General features: G+C 35.5%; 1 protein-coding gene across 4 annotated transcripts in view; it reads right to left on the bottom strand.

The window, feature by feature from the left end:
• Positions 1–843: 843 nt before the first annotated feature.
• SPAM1 (sperm adhesion molecule 1) overlaps positions 844–16,514 on the bottom strand; it is a 35,357-nt gene continuing 19,686 nt past the window's right edge. For 3 of the 4 annotated variants that reach the window (XM_032753525.2, XM_058435741.1, XM_058435742.1), the window contains 4 exons: positions 10,880–10,990; positions 6,342–7,501; positions 5,784–5,873; positions 844–1,406 (listed from right to left, as the gene is read on the bottom strand). In XM_032753525.2, the coding sequence (XP_032609416.1) occupies positions 921–1,406; positions 5,784–5,873; positions 6,342–7,295 (1,530 nt within the window). In that variant the 5' untranslated portion in view covers positions 7,296–7,501; positions 10,880–10,990 and the 3' untranslated portion in view covers positions 844–920. Of the gene's footprint in view, positions 1,407–5,783; positions 5,874–6,341; positions 7,502–10,879; positions 10,991–13,070; positions 13,155–14,843; positions 14,975–16,514 lie in introns of those variants that run through there. The other variant, XM_058435740.1, reaches the window with a different exon arrangement.

The following is a 16,514-nucleotide window of genomic DNA, read 5'->3' as shown; positions in this document are numbered from 1 at the left end:
TTTTTAGAGCTCAGTCTCATTTCAGATACTAAACAAAGCTTAAACATAAAGAAATGAGATCTGTAACAAGTAAAATATTTTCCTTTTTTTTCACGGAAAATGTAATGCCTTAAAAAAATTAAGATCCTAATGACTTGTGCCATAATTGGAAAGTACCTAGCCGAATGAATTTGGAATATGTGGTTTCATCTCTTTTTGTTTCTAGGGAGGCATGGGGAAAGGAAGGAGGCAGTAGTAATATTTGTACAGGTCAGACTAGGTAAGGAATTTAGGTACAACTGCTTGTGCTTTAAAAGAGAGTCGAAGGTTAACTGTATACACTGAAGATATTCCTTTCAATCCTGTGCAAATTAGAGTCTTCAATGGCACCAGAGAAAGCAAAAAATACTAATTCTTTTCCCTTATCTCTTCCCTCCTTTTGTTTTCTTCTTTTCCACCCAAACTTTTTCCTTCTCCCTCTTTCTCTTGATTCTGAGCAGAGGAGAAATAGAAATATCCAAGCACTCTAAATGTTATCGATGGCTTGTATTGAAAGAGTTTTCACTTTCGAGTTCTTAAACTCTCTATATCAAGTTTTATTTTATCAAAATATCAGTATCTTGTGCAGAATGATAGTGTTGAAACAATCCTGGCAGTTTTGCAAGTGAAACAGATAATATGAGTTTCTGTACTCTAAACTGGAGAATTTACGTAAGCTATTGATTCCTGAAATACAAATCCCTGAACTCATGATTGAGAATTCATACAATATAGCAGTGTTTGTCAAGTTCAAAGGAAATCGTCATTTCCTAGGTATAGTTATTCAGAAAGAACTTTCCAAAAATGATCTTTCAACAAGAGCTGTTCTTTTCAAAGATTTAATTAGTTGAAAAAGCACACTTTAAGATGGACATATTGTTTATTTCAGCTAACCTGTGCAATTATAAACTCACCACAGAAGAAATGATAAGAAACAAAATACTAACAATGAACATTGTGGCAGATAGTGTGGAGGGTGAGGCATTGTAGAAAATTTGAGATTCTTCTGTCTCCTTGGGAGGTTTTAGAAAGGCATCTATACAGACACCATCAGCAATACACACATCAACGGCATCAGTGTCTTTTACATCAGCTTTCTCCTTACAACTCAAGGTGCTATAACAGCTGCAATAAAATTTTTCAGAAAATTGCTCCAGGTCTTCAGGTGTCGGTTTTCCACGTACTGTGAACTTTCCACCTTTCTCAAGTTGAATAGCAAAATTATCTGGGTTGAGGTGAAGGTAGTCACTTGAATTCCAGTCTTTCCTTATACACACTCCTTGCTCCTGGCAAAGCACTTGGCTACACATTTTGGCTGCTAGTGTGACATTGATTATGTAAGGATTCAGTATAGTCTCCATGTAATTGTCTAGGAGCAAGCAAGATTTCTGTAAAATTATAAGACAGTCAGAATATCAAAGGACAAGTTAGTTCAAATGTGAATTAATTTAGTGTATTAAGCAATTTTTTTACAGAAGAATGCAAAACCAGAGGTAGCAAGAAGTAGAAGATAATTTCTTTTTTACCTTAACCAACAAGATTATTCCAACTGCTTTTTGTAAGACTTACAAGTTTCACATGCCACTTCATTCCACTGAATAATTGACTAATTGAGGCTTAGTATTCCTTACCCGTGCTATTCCTTTGTAATTCATAACATAATCAGGGGATAGAATGCTACAGCTGTTACAGTGTGTTAGAGTATGTTCTCTAGGATATTTGCCCTGATTGGAGTCCCAGTTCCATTGGTGACTAGCTGTAGGAACTTGGGAATTTCTTAAGCTTTCTAAGTCTTAGTTTCCTATCTGGGTGGCTTGGGGCAAATTGATTAACTTGATTATGCTTCAGCTTTATCATCTGGAAAATAAGGATAATTATGATGCCTACCTCATAAAGTTGTTATAAAAATAGATAAAAAAGAAAAATACATATAAATGTGCTTAAAACAGGGGCCTACCATATCTTCAGTTGACCCTCAATAAATTATAAATAAATGTAAGAAGCACTACATTTGTCAGACAATTTTTTTTTTTCCTGAGACAAAGTCTCACTCTGTTGCCCAGGCTGGAATACAGTGGTGCAGTCTTGGCTCGCTGCACCTTTGATCTCCTGGGTTCAAGCAATCCTCCTGCCTCAGCCCCCTGAGTAGCTGGAACTGTAGGCACATGCCACTAGATCTGTCTAATTTTGGTTTTCTTTTGTGGTAGAAGTGAGGCCTTACTATGTTGCCCAGGCTGGTCTTGAACTCTTGGGCTCAAGCAATCTTCCCACCCCATCCTTCCACAGTGTCGGGATTACAGGCATGATCCACCACGAATCGCCTGCCAGACAAGTCTAAATAGCATGGAAAAGGATGGCTTATAAATTGCTGGCTCGAATACATTAAACGGGTTCAACTGACTATACTTTCTATTAAATGTTATATATAGTCAAGTTATGGGTAAGTAATGACAACTCTTTTACAAATTTGGCAGAGTATGAGTGATGACTAACTAAAATGATTCATCTTCATCTTGAGACTGGTATGTCCTAAACCCTGGACACTGTCCTTTGAGAAATATTGAAGTTGATCTTTTTTTTCATAATCAACAGCTCCATTGAGTGAGGTAGTTGTGCTAATCCTTTATCAGGCCAAAGGAAGTGGTAGTGGTAGATATGCAGGCATGTGAAGGAATCTTGGCAGCTTCCATCTGAATATATTTCTTTTCATCTTCCTTGAGATGATGTCATCTATTGTTGGCAGAATAACTGATTCCCAAAAATGTCTGCATCCTAATTCCCCGGAACCTGTCACAATGTGAACTTACATGGCAAAAGAGACTTTGCAGATGTGATTAAGGAATGGATCTTAAGAAGGGGAGATTATCCTGAATTATCAAGATGGACTCAATGTAATTACATGAGTCCTTGAAAGTATAGAAACTTTTCAAGCTGGGTTAGAAAGATGAAGTGAAGGAAGGAGAGATTCAAAGTGTAAGAGAGATTCAACCCACCTTGGCTGACTTTCAAGATAGAAGAGGGCCATGAGCTAAGGAATGTACTGGCCTCTAAAAGCTGGAAATAGCCATTTGCCAGTAGCTAGCCAGATAATGGGGATCTCATTGCTACAAGCACGAGAAAGTGAATTTGCCAACAACCGAAATGAGCAAGTATCTTCTCCTAGAAAGGAATTCAGCCCTGCTGTCACTTTGATTTTATTCCATTGAAACCCATATTGGACTTCTGATCTAAGAACTACAAGATAACAAATTTCTTCTGTTTTTTTAACCCACTAAGTCTGTTGTAATTTTTATGAAAGCAATAGAAAACTAATACACCATCCATCTTCTTAATAATCCAGTATTTTTGAATGGTGTTTAGAATGAAATTCAACTTCTTCTCTTGACTTGTGCACAGTGTGACATTGTATAACCCTTTCTTCCTCTTGTACAACCTTCCCACATCCATTCTACCTTAGATATAGTAGCTATTTCACTAGCACGGCAGGTTCATTTCAAACTGCATTTACTGTTCCCACTGCTTGGAATGGTCTTTCCTCTAATTTTTAACACAATTAACTTCATCTTTTCATTCAGATGGCAGCTTTAAATTAGACAATGCCCTTCTCTGATACCTTCCTTGTTAAACTCTCCATATCTCTGTTTTAATTCTCTGTATAGCACTTACCATATCAAATATGTCTCTTACTTGTGTACTTTTTAAGTACTCATAAGTTCCAAGAGTACATAGACTTTGTCAATATTCTTCAACACTATGTCCCCAATATAAGGGACATGAGAATTTATACCAAGTTCAAATAACATTGCAGTTGCTTTCTCAACTCCACAGAGACAAGGGTTACACAAAGAGTAGTAAAAGGATGAGAATGGCTTGAGAATCATTAACCTGCATACTTTGTAGTCTACGGAAATACATTAAAATTGGCTCTGTAATAGGTAAGACCTGGTTCTTATCATTTGTATATATATCCATAGTGTAAATACTCCTGCCATGGCCAGTTTCAAGCTACCTCCCAAACATTACTGAATGCAGATCTGGGAATCAAGTACACCACCATTACACATTATGGTACCATGGTGTGAAGTAGCACATTATTACATAGTATTTCCATTTATAAAGATGCAAAAGATGTAAATAATCTCAAGAGCATGGATCATGGTAAAATGAGGTAAAATAATTGGTATATTGAAATGTGTCACCTGTTTTTAACATAATTTTTTATTGTAAGTGTTTATCATTTAATTTTCAATAATGGCAGTGATTAACAACTGGTTCACAAAATCCCTGAATATTTAACAGTTAGGTCTCAGCTGGGAGCAGTAGGGCTGGCTCTGTCACACCACCAGATCTAGTAAAATGGAATGAAAAGAAATGGCTCATTTGCATTTGTTTTATGTCAATTCCAGTAACTGCGAGTAAACTTGCAATTATCGGTTTCTTAAGTTGTCAATGAATCAGAGAAAACATGACAAGTAATCCATGACTATCGATTACAAATGGCATAGAAAAAAGGGGAAGTAATGATAGATCTATTATTTAAAATGATCAGAAGTTGAGAAAGCTAGCAGAAATATATACAACAGAGTCTATAGGGAACAATTTTGGGACAATGCCATTAAGGAGAAAATAATCATATAAAAGTTGAAGAACTGTCTCTGGTATGGATAATATTGAAGATGATTTGAGAGACATAGTAGTAGAATTTGAATCTAAGCTTAAAGTGCCATTAAAAAACAAGTGTGACACTTAAATAGTATGTCATGTCATCCTGTTCACTGAGGAGTGCCTAATTCACTCCTCCTCAGAGTAAGAGTGGAGCTTTCAGTTTTTTAAAAAAGAAAAGAAAATAGTATGGAGCGTTTATAAATATTTATAAGTTTTAAGTAATAGGACATTTGAGAAGGGAGTTTATGGATTTGGGGAAACAACTAATAAAAATTAAGAATTTACTAAAGAAAATTATCATTTTACTATGATTTTCTGACACATAAAATACTTTACCAAGGGCCATATACCTTCTTCTGAACTTATATTTTCTGTTATTTCTTTATATTAGAGATCAAATTAAAGACAAAAGAGTTACGCAAAATAGGCAGATTACCTTTAAAAATTCTCATAAATGTAACTGCTGTTGAGTATTTTTAAATAAAGACTGTCATGTCTATTCTATCCAAAGAACAAGAGACTAATATAATGCTTCTCAAAGGCTTTCTTAGACTACTGGAGTATAGACTATTTGCTGAGGTCCTAAGGTAGGACGCCTGGGCCATGAGTTTCATCTGGCATTCTTCATGGCATGTTCATCACTGGTATTTCCACAACCACCAGAGAAGAAAAAATTCAGCTTCAACTCAGCAACGTCCATACAACAGCTTTCCTATTGAGTCAAGAAGGTTGATGAGGTGGGGGATAAAGATCTGATATAGAGAATTAAACAAGAATAAAGGAACAAGGACCTATCTTCTGACACAAAACATCATGCCATAAAATTGAGATTGCAGTCCTGTTTTTGCTACTTAATAGTCATGTAGCCTAGAGAAATTCAATTATTCACTAAATTTCTATTTCCCCACTGGAAAATGGGTATACTGTGTTCTGCCTTACAACCACCACACAAATGTATTTTGATTCAGCCAGTATTAATTGAGCACCTATTACTACATTCCAAGCAGAGTACTACTTATTTTCTTATTTAATACCAAAACAATCCCCAAAAACATTAAACATAGAAATATTTTCATCTATTTTCTACCAATTCAACTTACCATACTTCGCATTATACTGAGGCTTCCCCATATTACAATTCCAGAAGCACCCAGAGCAACAGTTTCACCAAGTGTATACACAAGTTCATCCTGGAAAATGTGAGAGAAAGAGCAGATAAAAATGAAATGAAAGTGCTATACATAGGACAGTAACACCAAAGCTAAGCATGCTGACCCAATAATAATAATTTTAATACTTCCCCACTATTTCTATCTCTTACACAGCCATTGCCTTACTATAAAACAAATAAGATACTATTATTGTTTCAATCACTTCTATTGAAAAGAGAGCAGGCCTAAGAAAGAAAAAAAAAAGAAACTGAGTTCATACACTGTCTATACTACCTAATTCTCCCTGCTTACTAAGAGATAAAGAGATTACATTAAAGATTAAGCATATTCTTGTTTTGCATTCATATAATAATGTAGAACTACTTGTGTACACATTCCTGACTAATATTAAAAGCTAGATTTCACTCCCTTCAAAAATAATATTAAATTTCAATCAACATCTTTTGTGAATTTCATTTCCTAGCCCTCATACCCTGATTTACTTACTCGAGAAAGGAATTTCAAAACTTGATCAGTAAAAACTATGCGAGCATATACAAAAACCGGAAGTGGACTTTTTGCATCAGGTATTTTGGAAACTCTGATGGCTTCCCGAACTCGATTGCGCACATAGAGTGTAGCAGCTACAGGAGACTGCTGAGTGTTCAAATAAATGGATGGGTAAAGGGCAGTGCTTTCATTCCACAGCCAGCTGAGATCATCATTTCTTTTTATTTCTACATTGAAGCAACTTCCATTGTAACCGGGTTTCTTATAGTGATGGTTGTAACAATCCGGAAAAAGATAATAACCCCACAAGTGATTTGGCCGAAGTAATTTTCCCAATTTTATAGTCTCTACCATGAAATCCTTCCCTGCCTTTTCAAATTCTTGTTTTGCTTTCTCAGTGGCCTCTGCGAGACTAAGTTGTACATTTTGTTGCTGAACCAATTCAATAGACCTATTCTTGTAAACATCTTTAGGTTTCCAGTTTCTTGCCCAAGTGGGTCTCCATTCTTCCCAGTCAATAACAGCCATTCCCAAATTGTCTACTGGCATATAAAATGTAATGTCTTGCTTAGCTTTGTCCAGATGGTCTTGTAAGGAAATCTTCTGGGGGATTCCTCCATTCACAGTTACTCCTGTGATTGAATCTATGTAAGGATAGTAGCCAAGTCTATCAACATAAAATATTGTAACACCTTGCCCAGTGACGTTTATTCGGGGGCTTCCTATTAAAGAGAAGAGGCTCATATCTAGTGGCTCATCAAATTTTCCAAGACAAAATTCACTTGGGGCATTCCAGGCCCAGAGGAAAGGCACATTTGGAATAACAGGAGGTGCTCTGAAATTCAGAGTCAAGGAACGTGGAATCAGAAGGAAGGTGAAAACTATCTGGGATACGCCATTTGATTTAACAAAGCTTCTGAAAAAGATGTGCTTGAATTTTAGCACTCCCATTGTAAAGAGTAATGACTATGAAAACATTTATTTCTTCCTACACACTTTGGTTTACCCAATATTTGATGCAAAGTATGAGCACAGATGAAAGGGAATGGAATGAATTCACTTTGATGGATAAAGAGGTATAATGATTAAGTTACATTTAAATATTATTATTCTTGTTTCATGTTTCAGGATTGTTTTGCAAGTTGCATCACCTATAACTGAAAAATAAATACAGAATACATTGTTATGATGCATTTCATAATAAAGAATTAAGCGTATTCTTGTTTTGCATTCATATAATAATGTAGCTTTACCAAGTTCTCAACTTTAAGTGCAGGGGGTTTAATTTCATTTTAGAAGATGGAGGACCTACTCCTGTGTTTGAATCTATGAAATTATTTCCTCTCATGTATGATACAAATTCTATACTGTTAACATTTTTCTCATCTTCCCAAATCACTACTGGGCCTACAGAGAGGAGAATGTAGCTATTTTCCTTTTGCCTTTCTGGTTGTACAGGATGCTGTACCAAGCAATGCCTCAGCAAAAACCCATTGAAGGAAAATAAATTCCAAGTTGACCCTCTCATTCTGTTTCTTGCTTCTTGAAAGACCACTTTCTAGCAGTCTGCCATATACTGAAAACAACCTTTCATAGAATTGTGAAATTTCATCTTTCTCTTTCTTTTTTTTTTTTCTTTTTTCACTTTTTTTTTTTTAAAAGGGGAACAAACTCACTTCTGCCAGAAGTAGTAAATCAACAGTTTGGTTGAATTTATTGAATCAACCAAAAACTTCTACCAAACAAGTTGGAAGGCTCCTTGGTATGCTGCTCAATCACATCTTACAATAATGTACTCCCATGTCTAAAGTTAATAAAACATTTTACCACTTTGTATTTTCTACTAAAAGGATCAGTTCTAGCCTAACTTAAGAAAAGCAATATATAGATTTTCCCCTTTTTATAGCGTCTGATAAGTAAGTTTGTGTTGTCATTCTGATTGTGACAAAGCTAAGTGTTATAGCACATACTTTAGCTGTATTAAACCACAAAAGTGATACAATAAAATAGTCTGGGCAAAGGTCAAGAAATTAAGCTATGTATATACTCAGCATTTAGTATTTGCAAAAATTACCTGCAAGAAGATATATTTAAATGTTCTGTGATTCTAGAAGGGAATTGGAAACTTTCTTTCTAATTAGATTAGTAGTATACTGCTATATGAAATTATAACAGGAATTATACTGTTCTTCCCAGGAAAATGTGTCCTTACCATAGCAAATTATCCAGTCATTCCCATTGCTGAAAAACAAATGACTCTAAAGAGATCACCATAGTCAGAATAAAATAAAATCATAAGGACTATTATAGTCTCAAGTTTTGAAGATAATGAATTTCCCTCATGTTTAGAACATATAAAGTAGCTAAATATTTAAATATTTATAAACTTCTTTATTCAGGACCTAGATAATCTTCACCTAAAATAATACTAGGGGGAAAAACTAATTGCTTTTAAATATCAACCATCAATACTAACGCCTGAACTGCAGGGACAGGGAAAAGGAAATGGAATAAAGGATTAGCTTTCCCTGTATCTCAGGGAAGGAGTAAGCTAACCTTATTGAAATTAACATTTAAATCTATTTCCACATGTTCATTTTATGTAAAAAAAAAGATGGGGGCTGGGCATGATAGCTCATGCCTTTAATCCCAGCACTTTGGAAGGCCAAGGCAGGTGGATCACCTGAGGTCAGGAGTTTGAGACCAGCCTGACCAACGTGGTGAAACCTCATTTCCACTAAAATTACAAAAATTGGCCAAGCATGGTGGTAGGTTTCTGTAATCCCAGCTACTCAGGAGGCTGAGGCAGGAGAATCACTTGAACCCGGGAGGCGGAGGTTGCAGTGAGCCGAGATAGTACCACTGTACTTCAGCCTTGGTGACAGAATGAGACTCTGTCTCAAAAAAGAAAGAAAAAGAAAAAGAAAAACATGGGGCAGAATGAGCCTATTGAGAACTTCTCTACCATAGAAGTCTTCAAAAAAGAATGGACACTTCTGTGCTTGAAATTTTACTCAATGAAATATCTTTTCCTCAGCATAAATCTAAGGCAAAGCCTTGGAACAGAGAATTGGCACAAAATTGAGGATAGACCTAGAAGTTAGCATCAAGAATAACATCTTCTTTTTGTTTGAAGTATCTAATAGAGAACTTTACCTGTTTATAGAGAAAAGCTGACATTGGCCTAGACAAAGAATTTATGACTAAGACCACAAAAGCAAATGCAACAAAAACAAAAATGGAACAAACTGGACTTTATTAAACTAAAAAGCATCTGCACAGCAAAAGAGATCATCAACGGAGTAAACAGACAACCTATAGAATGGGACAAAATGTTTGCAAATTGTGCCTCTGACAAAGGATTAATACCCAGAATCTATGAGGAACTCAAACAAAATTGAAGAAGAAAACAAACAACCCAATTAAAAAGTGGGCAAAGGACACTAGCAGACATTTTTCAAAAGAAGACATACAAGAGGCCAATAAATGTATGAGAAAATGCTCAACATCACTAACTACAAGAGAAATGCACGTCAAAACCACAATGAGATATCATCTTACACCAGTCAGAATGGCTATTAATAAAAAGTCAAAAAAATGTTGTCATGGATGCAGAAAAAAAGGACACACTTATACACTTCTGGTGGAAATGTAAATTAGTACAACCTCTATGGAAAACAGCACGGAGATTTCCCAAAAGACTAAAAATAGAACTACCAATCATCCTCGCAATGCCACTACTGGCTATCTACTCAAAGGAAAAGAAATCGTTATATAAAAAAGACGCTTCACTCAAATCTTCACTGTAGCACCATTCACAAGAGCAAAGTCATAGAATCAACCTAAGTGTTCCTCATTGGTGGATCGGAAAAAGAAAATTTGGTATATATACACTACGGAATACTATGCAGCCATAAAAAATAATAAAATCATGCCATTTGAAGCAACATGGATAGAGCTGGAGGTCATTGTCCTAAATGAAATAACTCAGACACAGAAAAATACTGCATGTTCTCACTTTTAAGTGAGAACTAAACGATGAGTACTCATGGACATAAACATGGAAACAGTAGACACTGGGGTCTCTGAAAGGGAGCAGGTTGGGAGGGGGATGAGGATTGAAAAATTACCTATTGGGTACATTGGTCACAATCTGGGTGATGGGTACACTAGAAGCCCAAACCCTACCATTATGCAATATATTCATGTTACACACTTGAACATGTAACCCTTAATCTAAAATAAAATTAAATTTAAATGTCTTTTAATGAAAAAGATACTATTACAAAATAAAAAATAAATACATAGGTACCCTAATAGAGAACCTCATCTTCCTAGAAAATCTTAACTAATTTAACTCCAGGTAATAATGCCTGACCTTATCTCGCCACTAGTATTCCTAAGCTCTATATTCAATTTATACCTATTAAATTTGCATTTTTAAGTGTCTTCCTTGCTCATTGTGTAGATAATTGCTTCTTAAAGCACTTCTGCTAAGTCTTTGCTATCCCCCAAACCCAAACAATGGCACTTACCCAGAAGTCTGCTTTCAAAATCCAGCCACCCAATGTCTCTTCAGTAGTATCAAGGCAAGAAGTTGGCTGGTCTCAATGTCTTCCTAGAGCATTGGCTAGTCATTAGCATCCCTTTAAAAAAAAAAAAGATTATTTTCTCTCAAAATAGATTTAGAAACTTAAAATTCTGAATATATCTAAAATTCTACTTAAACTCTTATTCCTGTTGTAAAGGCATTTTATCACTGGAACACATGCTAGCTAAATCCCTTGAACTAGCAATCCCTTGTCTAAGGATAAGTTCAAAATGATTTTGTAATAAAAATTATGTAGCTACGTGTAGATATTCACACATGTAGTATTCACCACAATGTATTGTAGCATCTATGAAATAAGAAAAAATAAAAAGCAAGTTCAATACCCAATTGATAAGAAATACCAATGATAAGAAATTCTTAAATACGGTATTTCATCCTGAAAGAATGTATGCAGATATCAGAACTAGTTACAAAGATAATGATGCAACATGTAAATATGTTTGCCTAAAATACAAAGTGAAATAAAATACAAAAATACACACAGTTGAAGTATACAAAAACATGTAAGTGCATGCTTAAGGAATTAAAAATATTCAAAAATATGAAAGAACATTTGTATTTTCTGAGTGTCCATTATATATTTCTGATCTTCTAATTTTCTTTCATCCAAGTATCATACCGTTTCTCAAATAAAAAGTGGAAACGAATACAATTTTAATGTTAGAAAATAGTTTGCCAGAACAAACTTGAATCTCAGCTTTCCTTCAGTGAGGAAAGACAAATAACCATAAACCTCTCCACACATTACCTACCAGGATGCTTGTACAGGGGATTCTTGTTCTTGTACGAGGAAGAAGAGTTGATGATTGGGAAATTTTTTTTCAAATAAATTTTACTGAGTATATTTAAGGTATACAACATGATGTTATGGGAAGATTAGGATTTTTGAGGTAAGGAGAGGAGAGTATCAGACAGGAAAAAAAAAAAAGAGCCAAATTTCTTGGCTTAGTCCTCAGCTCTTCTTTTCCACAACAAATGCTTTATTTCCATGACAAATGCTTTCTCTCTAGAGAATCATAACAGGTACAGAAGTCAGTCAAGACACTGCCTTCAGAATCTACCTTTTGGAGTTCCCATTTCCTGTGAGTTTATATATATATTATCTCAATGGAATTAAAAACTGAATTTAGATACAATCCTCTTACCATTAAAATTGTTATAGATTTTGAATATAAATGATTATCATAAATATTTTTTAAAATTCAGAAATATGGACAAATATTGAAAAAGGCAAGACTATAACTTTGTTGAAAGCAAACCATAACATTACCAAAGGGGGAGGAGCAAAGACAGTCCCAAATCTAAGTCATTCACAAGGCACCTCCTCAGTCTCCATTTCTCTACAGACCTCACTCAAAGCTACTAAACTTTGTTACAATACTGAAAATGGCCTCCCTCCTCAGGAAGCCTCAGGATACTGAGATAATTTTAGTGTTCTAAATTACTTCTGTACATACTGTGGGAATCATTCTTTAACATGAAAAATGAAAAGCAAATTTCCACATGAGCGGTAGGCCCCAAGTTGATTGCCCTCGTATCCTCATCACATTTGGTAGGGTGTGTGGCATTTCCAAGGTACATAGTTCATAAGTCCAACCCAAAGGCTGACTAATACCTCCAGTTACGAGTAACAGTGACTCCAAGCTAAGAATTTTAAAGAAACCTTTAAGAGACCAGCGTAATATCCCCGAAAGCACATTTTTTCTCCTAAAGCAAAAATATTTACAAGTATTTTCACGAATGAAAGGAGCTTTTGTGTAAGATTTTTTTCTAGGAAACTTCTTAAACTATTGTATTTTATAAATAAATTGACCAGAAATAGATAACTTGATTCAACAAGATAAGTTAATCCCATTTTAGGTGGCATTTCATCAACTCTTTTTTCCTTCCCCTTTATTATTATTGTCATAATTATTCCTCTCCTTTGGTTCTTTCCAGCCTCATCTTAACTTTCTCAGTGTCACCCAGATATGTTTTGAACAAGCCAGAGATTCTTGAAGCTAAGGAAACTGCTTAAAATGTGGCACATCACAGAACTTTTTATCTTTTTTTACAAAACAGTACCTGCTTTTTCCTACTAAGCTATGCAGTAGAAAGAACAAAAGGCAACTTACTTTTAAAGTAAAACTGAAAAGTTTTCCTTTAAGATGTGACTAGGTCAGAAGTCACTCCAATCTATTAGCTCTGCAATATTTAACCTGTTGGGTGAGAAAAGACAGCCCTTTGCCCAGTCAATTAAAGGAAGATTTAATATTTTGAAATATTACTGTGTGAACCTGTGTGTGTGTGTGTGTGTGTGTGGTGTTTTAATCTCAACAAATTCAATCTTTGAGACACAATCTCAGTCTGTTGCCAAGGCTGGAGTGCAGTGGCACAATCTTAGCTCACTACAACCTCCAACTCCCAAGCTCAAGTGATCCTCCCACTTCAGCCTCCCAAGTAGTTGGGACTACAGGCACGCACCACCAAACCTGGCTAATTTTAAAAATTTTTTATAGAGATGGGGTTTTGTCATGACATCCAGGCTGGTCTGGAACTCCTGGGCTCAAGTGATCTCGCCACGTCGGCCTCCCAAAGTGCTGGGATTACAGGTTTGAGCCATGCACCTGGACTTATTGCTCAGCATTTGGTTAAATTAATAACATATTTCTGTAGTGTAATACAAATGAAGCATATACTTTATGGAACTGTTTTCAAGAAAGTACAGCATTTATTATAAAAGAAAAATAATTTCTTTGAAAATTAATAAAATAAATTAAAATTAACATTTTCAAAATGATAAAGCAGGTTTGACATGTTTTATGATAGAAAAATACTACTTTTATGAGTTTTGAAAGGAAAATAAATCTTGGGACCGCAAAATCACTAAGCCAAGGGAAACATCAACCTAGAAACTATGTCAGGCAAACCTGCTTCCCATTTTATTCCTAAATAAGCTAGCTACAAAGTTAAAAAAGCTACACACCTACCTAACAATTTGCCCACAAGGAAATGCCTCCTGGACAAAGGATAGACAGAACTCAAAGTCATCCCACTGAGGCTCACCTGAGACATGCATATCTGATTGCTTCCTCTACCTTATTATTTATATAAAAATGCAGATTCACTGAACCAGACTAAATTTTGTATTCAGTGGAAAGCTGGTCAAGGACTCAAAAGAATGCAACCTTTTGTCTCTTATCTACTTACAATTTGGAAGCCCCCCACCTCAAGTTGTCCTGCCCTGCTGGACAAAACCAATGTGTACATCTTACACATACTGATTGATGTCTCATGTCTCTCTAAAATGCATAAAAGCAAGCTGTACCCTAACCAACTTGGGGACATTTGTCAGGACCTCATGAAGCTGTGTGACAGGCACATCCTTAACCTTGGCAAAATAAGCTTTCTAAATGTATTAAGACATATCTCAGATACCTTTTGGTTTACAATTTGGTGACCAATGGAAGGGACTCTGCATGGAGGTGGCCCCTGACCTTTGAAAAAATCTCCAACTGGGCTTGGTACCAGCTTGAGCTTTTATGGCACAAACCAACAGGACAATTTGCTGAGGCCTGGAAGCTTCCCTCCCTCCAGAGAATCCCCAATCACCCAAAATTTGGTTGAGAGCTAACGTTTATTTTGCTGTACAATTCTTTTTCTGAGTTTTACTTGCTTACAACAAGGAAGGCAAGTTTTTCTGCTTTCATGACAATGGAAGGCAGGTAACTCCTCTCTGGAATTTGAGCTTGCTTCCAACAGGGAAGGCCATTTTGAATTTTTTCCTGCTTCTAGGCTGGTAGAGAGCTGTCTTCAGCCTGAGACCCACTCCTAGGTAAGTAGCTAAATTGGGATTTTGTCTTGGATAAAGTTATGATTAACAGTCAGCTGGTCTTAATTCTCCTTACCATTAGAGTGTTCAGTAATCATACTGTTGGGATTTTTTGTTGTTTGTTCTGGTCTTTCTCTCTGGTCCCAGAGTTGACCAACTCTACCTGACTTGGTCAAATCTGAATGAGAATTCCAAATTATGGGGAACAAGGCCTGTATGAATTAGCTAAAATTCCTGATAGCTGCAAAAGAAAGGGGGGAAAAAAACAGGTGCTTGGTTTCTGTGTTTGCTTCCTGTCTTAAAAAAACAACTGTTCTTTCATTTACTTTTCTTCACCCTATTCCTTCCTCCCCTTTCACCATCTTCAATACCAGGAAAAATCTTAAGAGGCTTCTAATGACTCAAACCCCCTAAAGAACTCATAACACAGGCACCTCTTGCCCCTTTTTGGGGTGTTCTGTTTTCTTTGCAGAGTTTCAAGAGTCATGGGCAGATTCTTCTTAGGTCTAAAGGTCTGCTCTCCTGTATTTGCATTACCTGACCTCTTTGGCTTTGGAGGGTACCAAAGATTACCTTGTACTGTGAGAGGATTTGACCTTGGCCTGTGTAATGGTGGACAAAAGCTAACAAAGTTAAAGCTGGCTGAGGACAGTTACAGGAAGTGTTCTTCACTGTTTTTTTTTCCTCCTAGGAAGCTGTTGTTTAGGATCCTAATTCTAATTCAGAGGTGCATTCTGAAGAATCTTCTTCATTGGCTTTCCTCCCAAAATGTTAAAAGATGAATACTTTTTGTCTAATTCAAACTTTTGTTTTTGTTTGTGTTTTTTTGAGACAGAGTCTTATGTATAAAACAAGGTAACAGTAATCTGGAAATAAGAGAGATGTAAAGAAAGTTATAGAAATAAAGAGGTATTTTTGGTAAGAAAGCTTAAAGAAAAATAATTTTATATGCAAAAGAATCTTGTATGGTAAATTTTTGTCCTAAAATAAAATGACTGGTTGTTAAAGAAAGAGGGATGTTCAGGACGACCATGCCCAAGCATGTCATAAATGGTCTGTGTAAGTCATAATAAGAGGGTTTATGAAAAGAAAAAAAAACTTTTATATGATCAAGTTGTCTATATTTAATATTTTTAAAACACCACTTATACACTAAATAATTGGTTAGAATAATGAGATTTTATTAAGGTATTGCTTTACTCTTAATAAAATTACAAGACTTTATAATTTTTTGTACACAAAGTTCAACTTTTACTGCGTCTCGTTGTTTTCAGGTTTCTCTCCCCTTTTAAAAGGACTGAAATTATGGCTCTGTCCTTCAATTTGTTTTCAGCTACTGTAAGTTTTTTCTTTAGGTCATAATTGTTTTGGCCTGATGCTAATAATGTTTTATCTTGAAGGTCTAAAGGAAATGTTTTCTTCCAACATAATATTCTGTGTTCTTGGCTTTAAATTGCTCAGGAAGCACTTCCTATGTCTAATTAATTCAAGTGCCATTCTAATTAGGTCTGACGTGAGGATTATCTAAATGAACTCCCCACAGGGAACAGCAGTCACATTGCAGAAGTTCTTTTCTTTTGCCTTTTGGTAACTGGGCCTAAGAAACAGATTTTACATTTTATCAAAATAATTTCTATGTCATTATTATTAAGTTTGGATTTGCTTAGGAAAAAAACTGAGATTAAATTTTTATTTAATTAAGGTTATTACATCTGTGTAACTTTCTGCATGTGCTTTTACAGTCCTT

The sequence above is a fragment of the Hylobates moloch genome, unplaced genomic scaffold (assembly GCF_009828535.3).
Source record: "Hylobates moloch isolate HMO894 unplaced genomic scaffold, HMol_V3 SCAFFOLD_1, whole genome shotgun sequence".
NCBI lineage: Eukaryota > Metazoa > Chordata > Mammalia > Primates > Hylobatidae > Hylobates > Hylobates moloch.
This window is presented reverse-complemented; position numbering and strand designations above follow the sequence as displayed.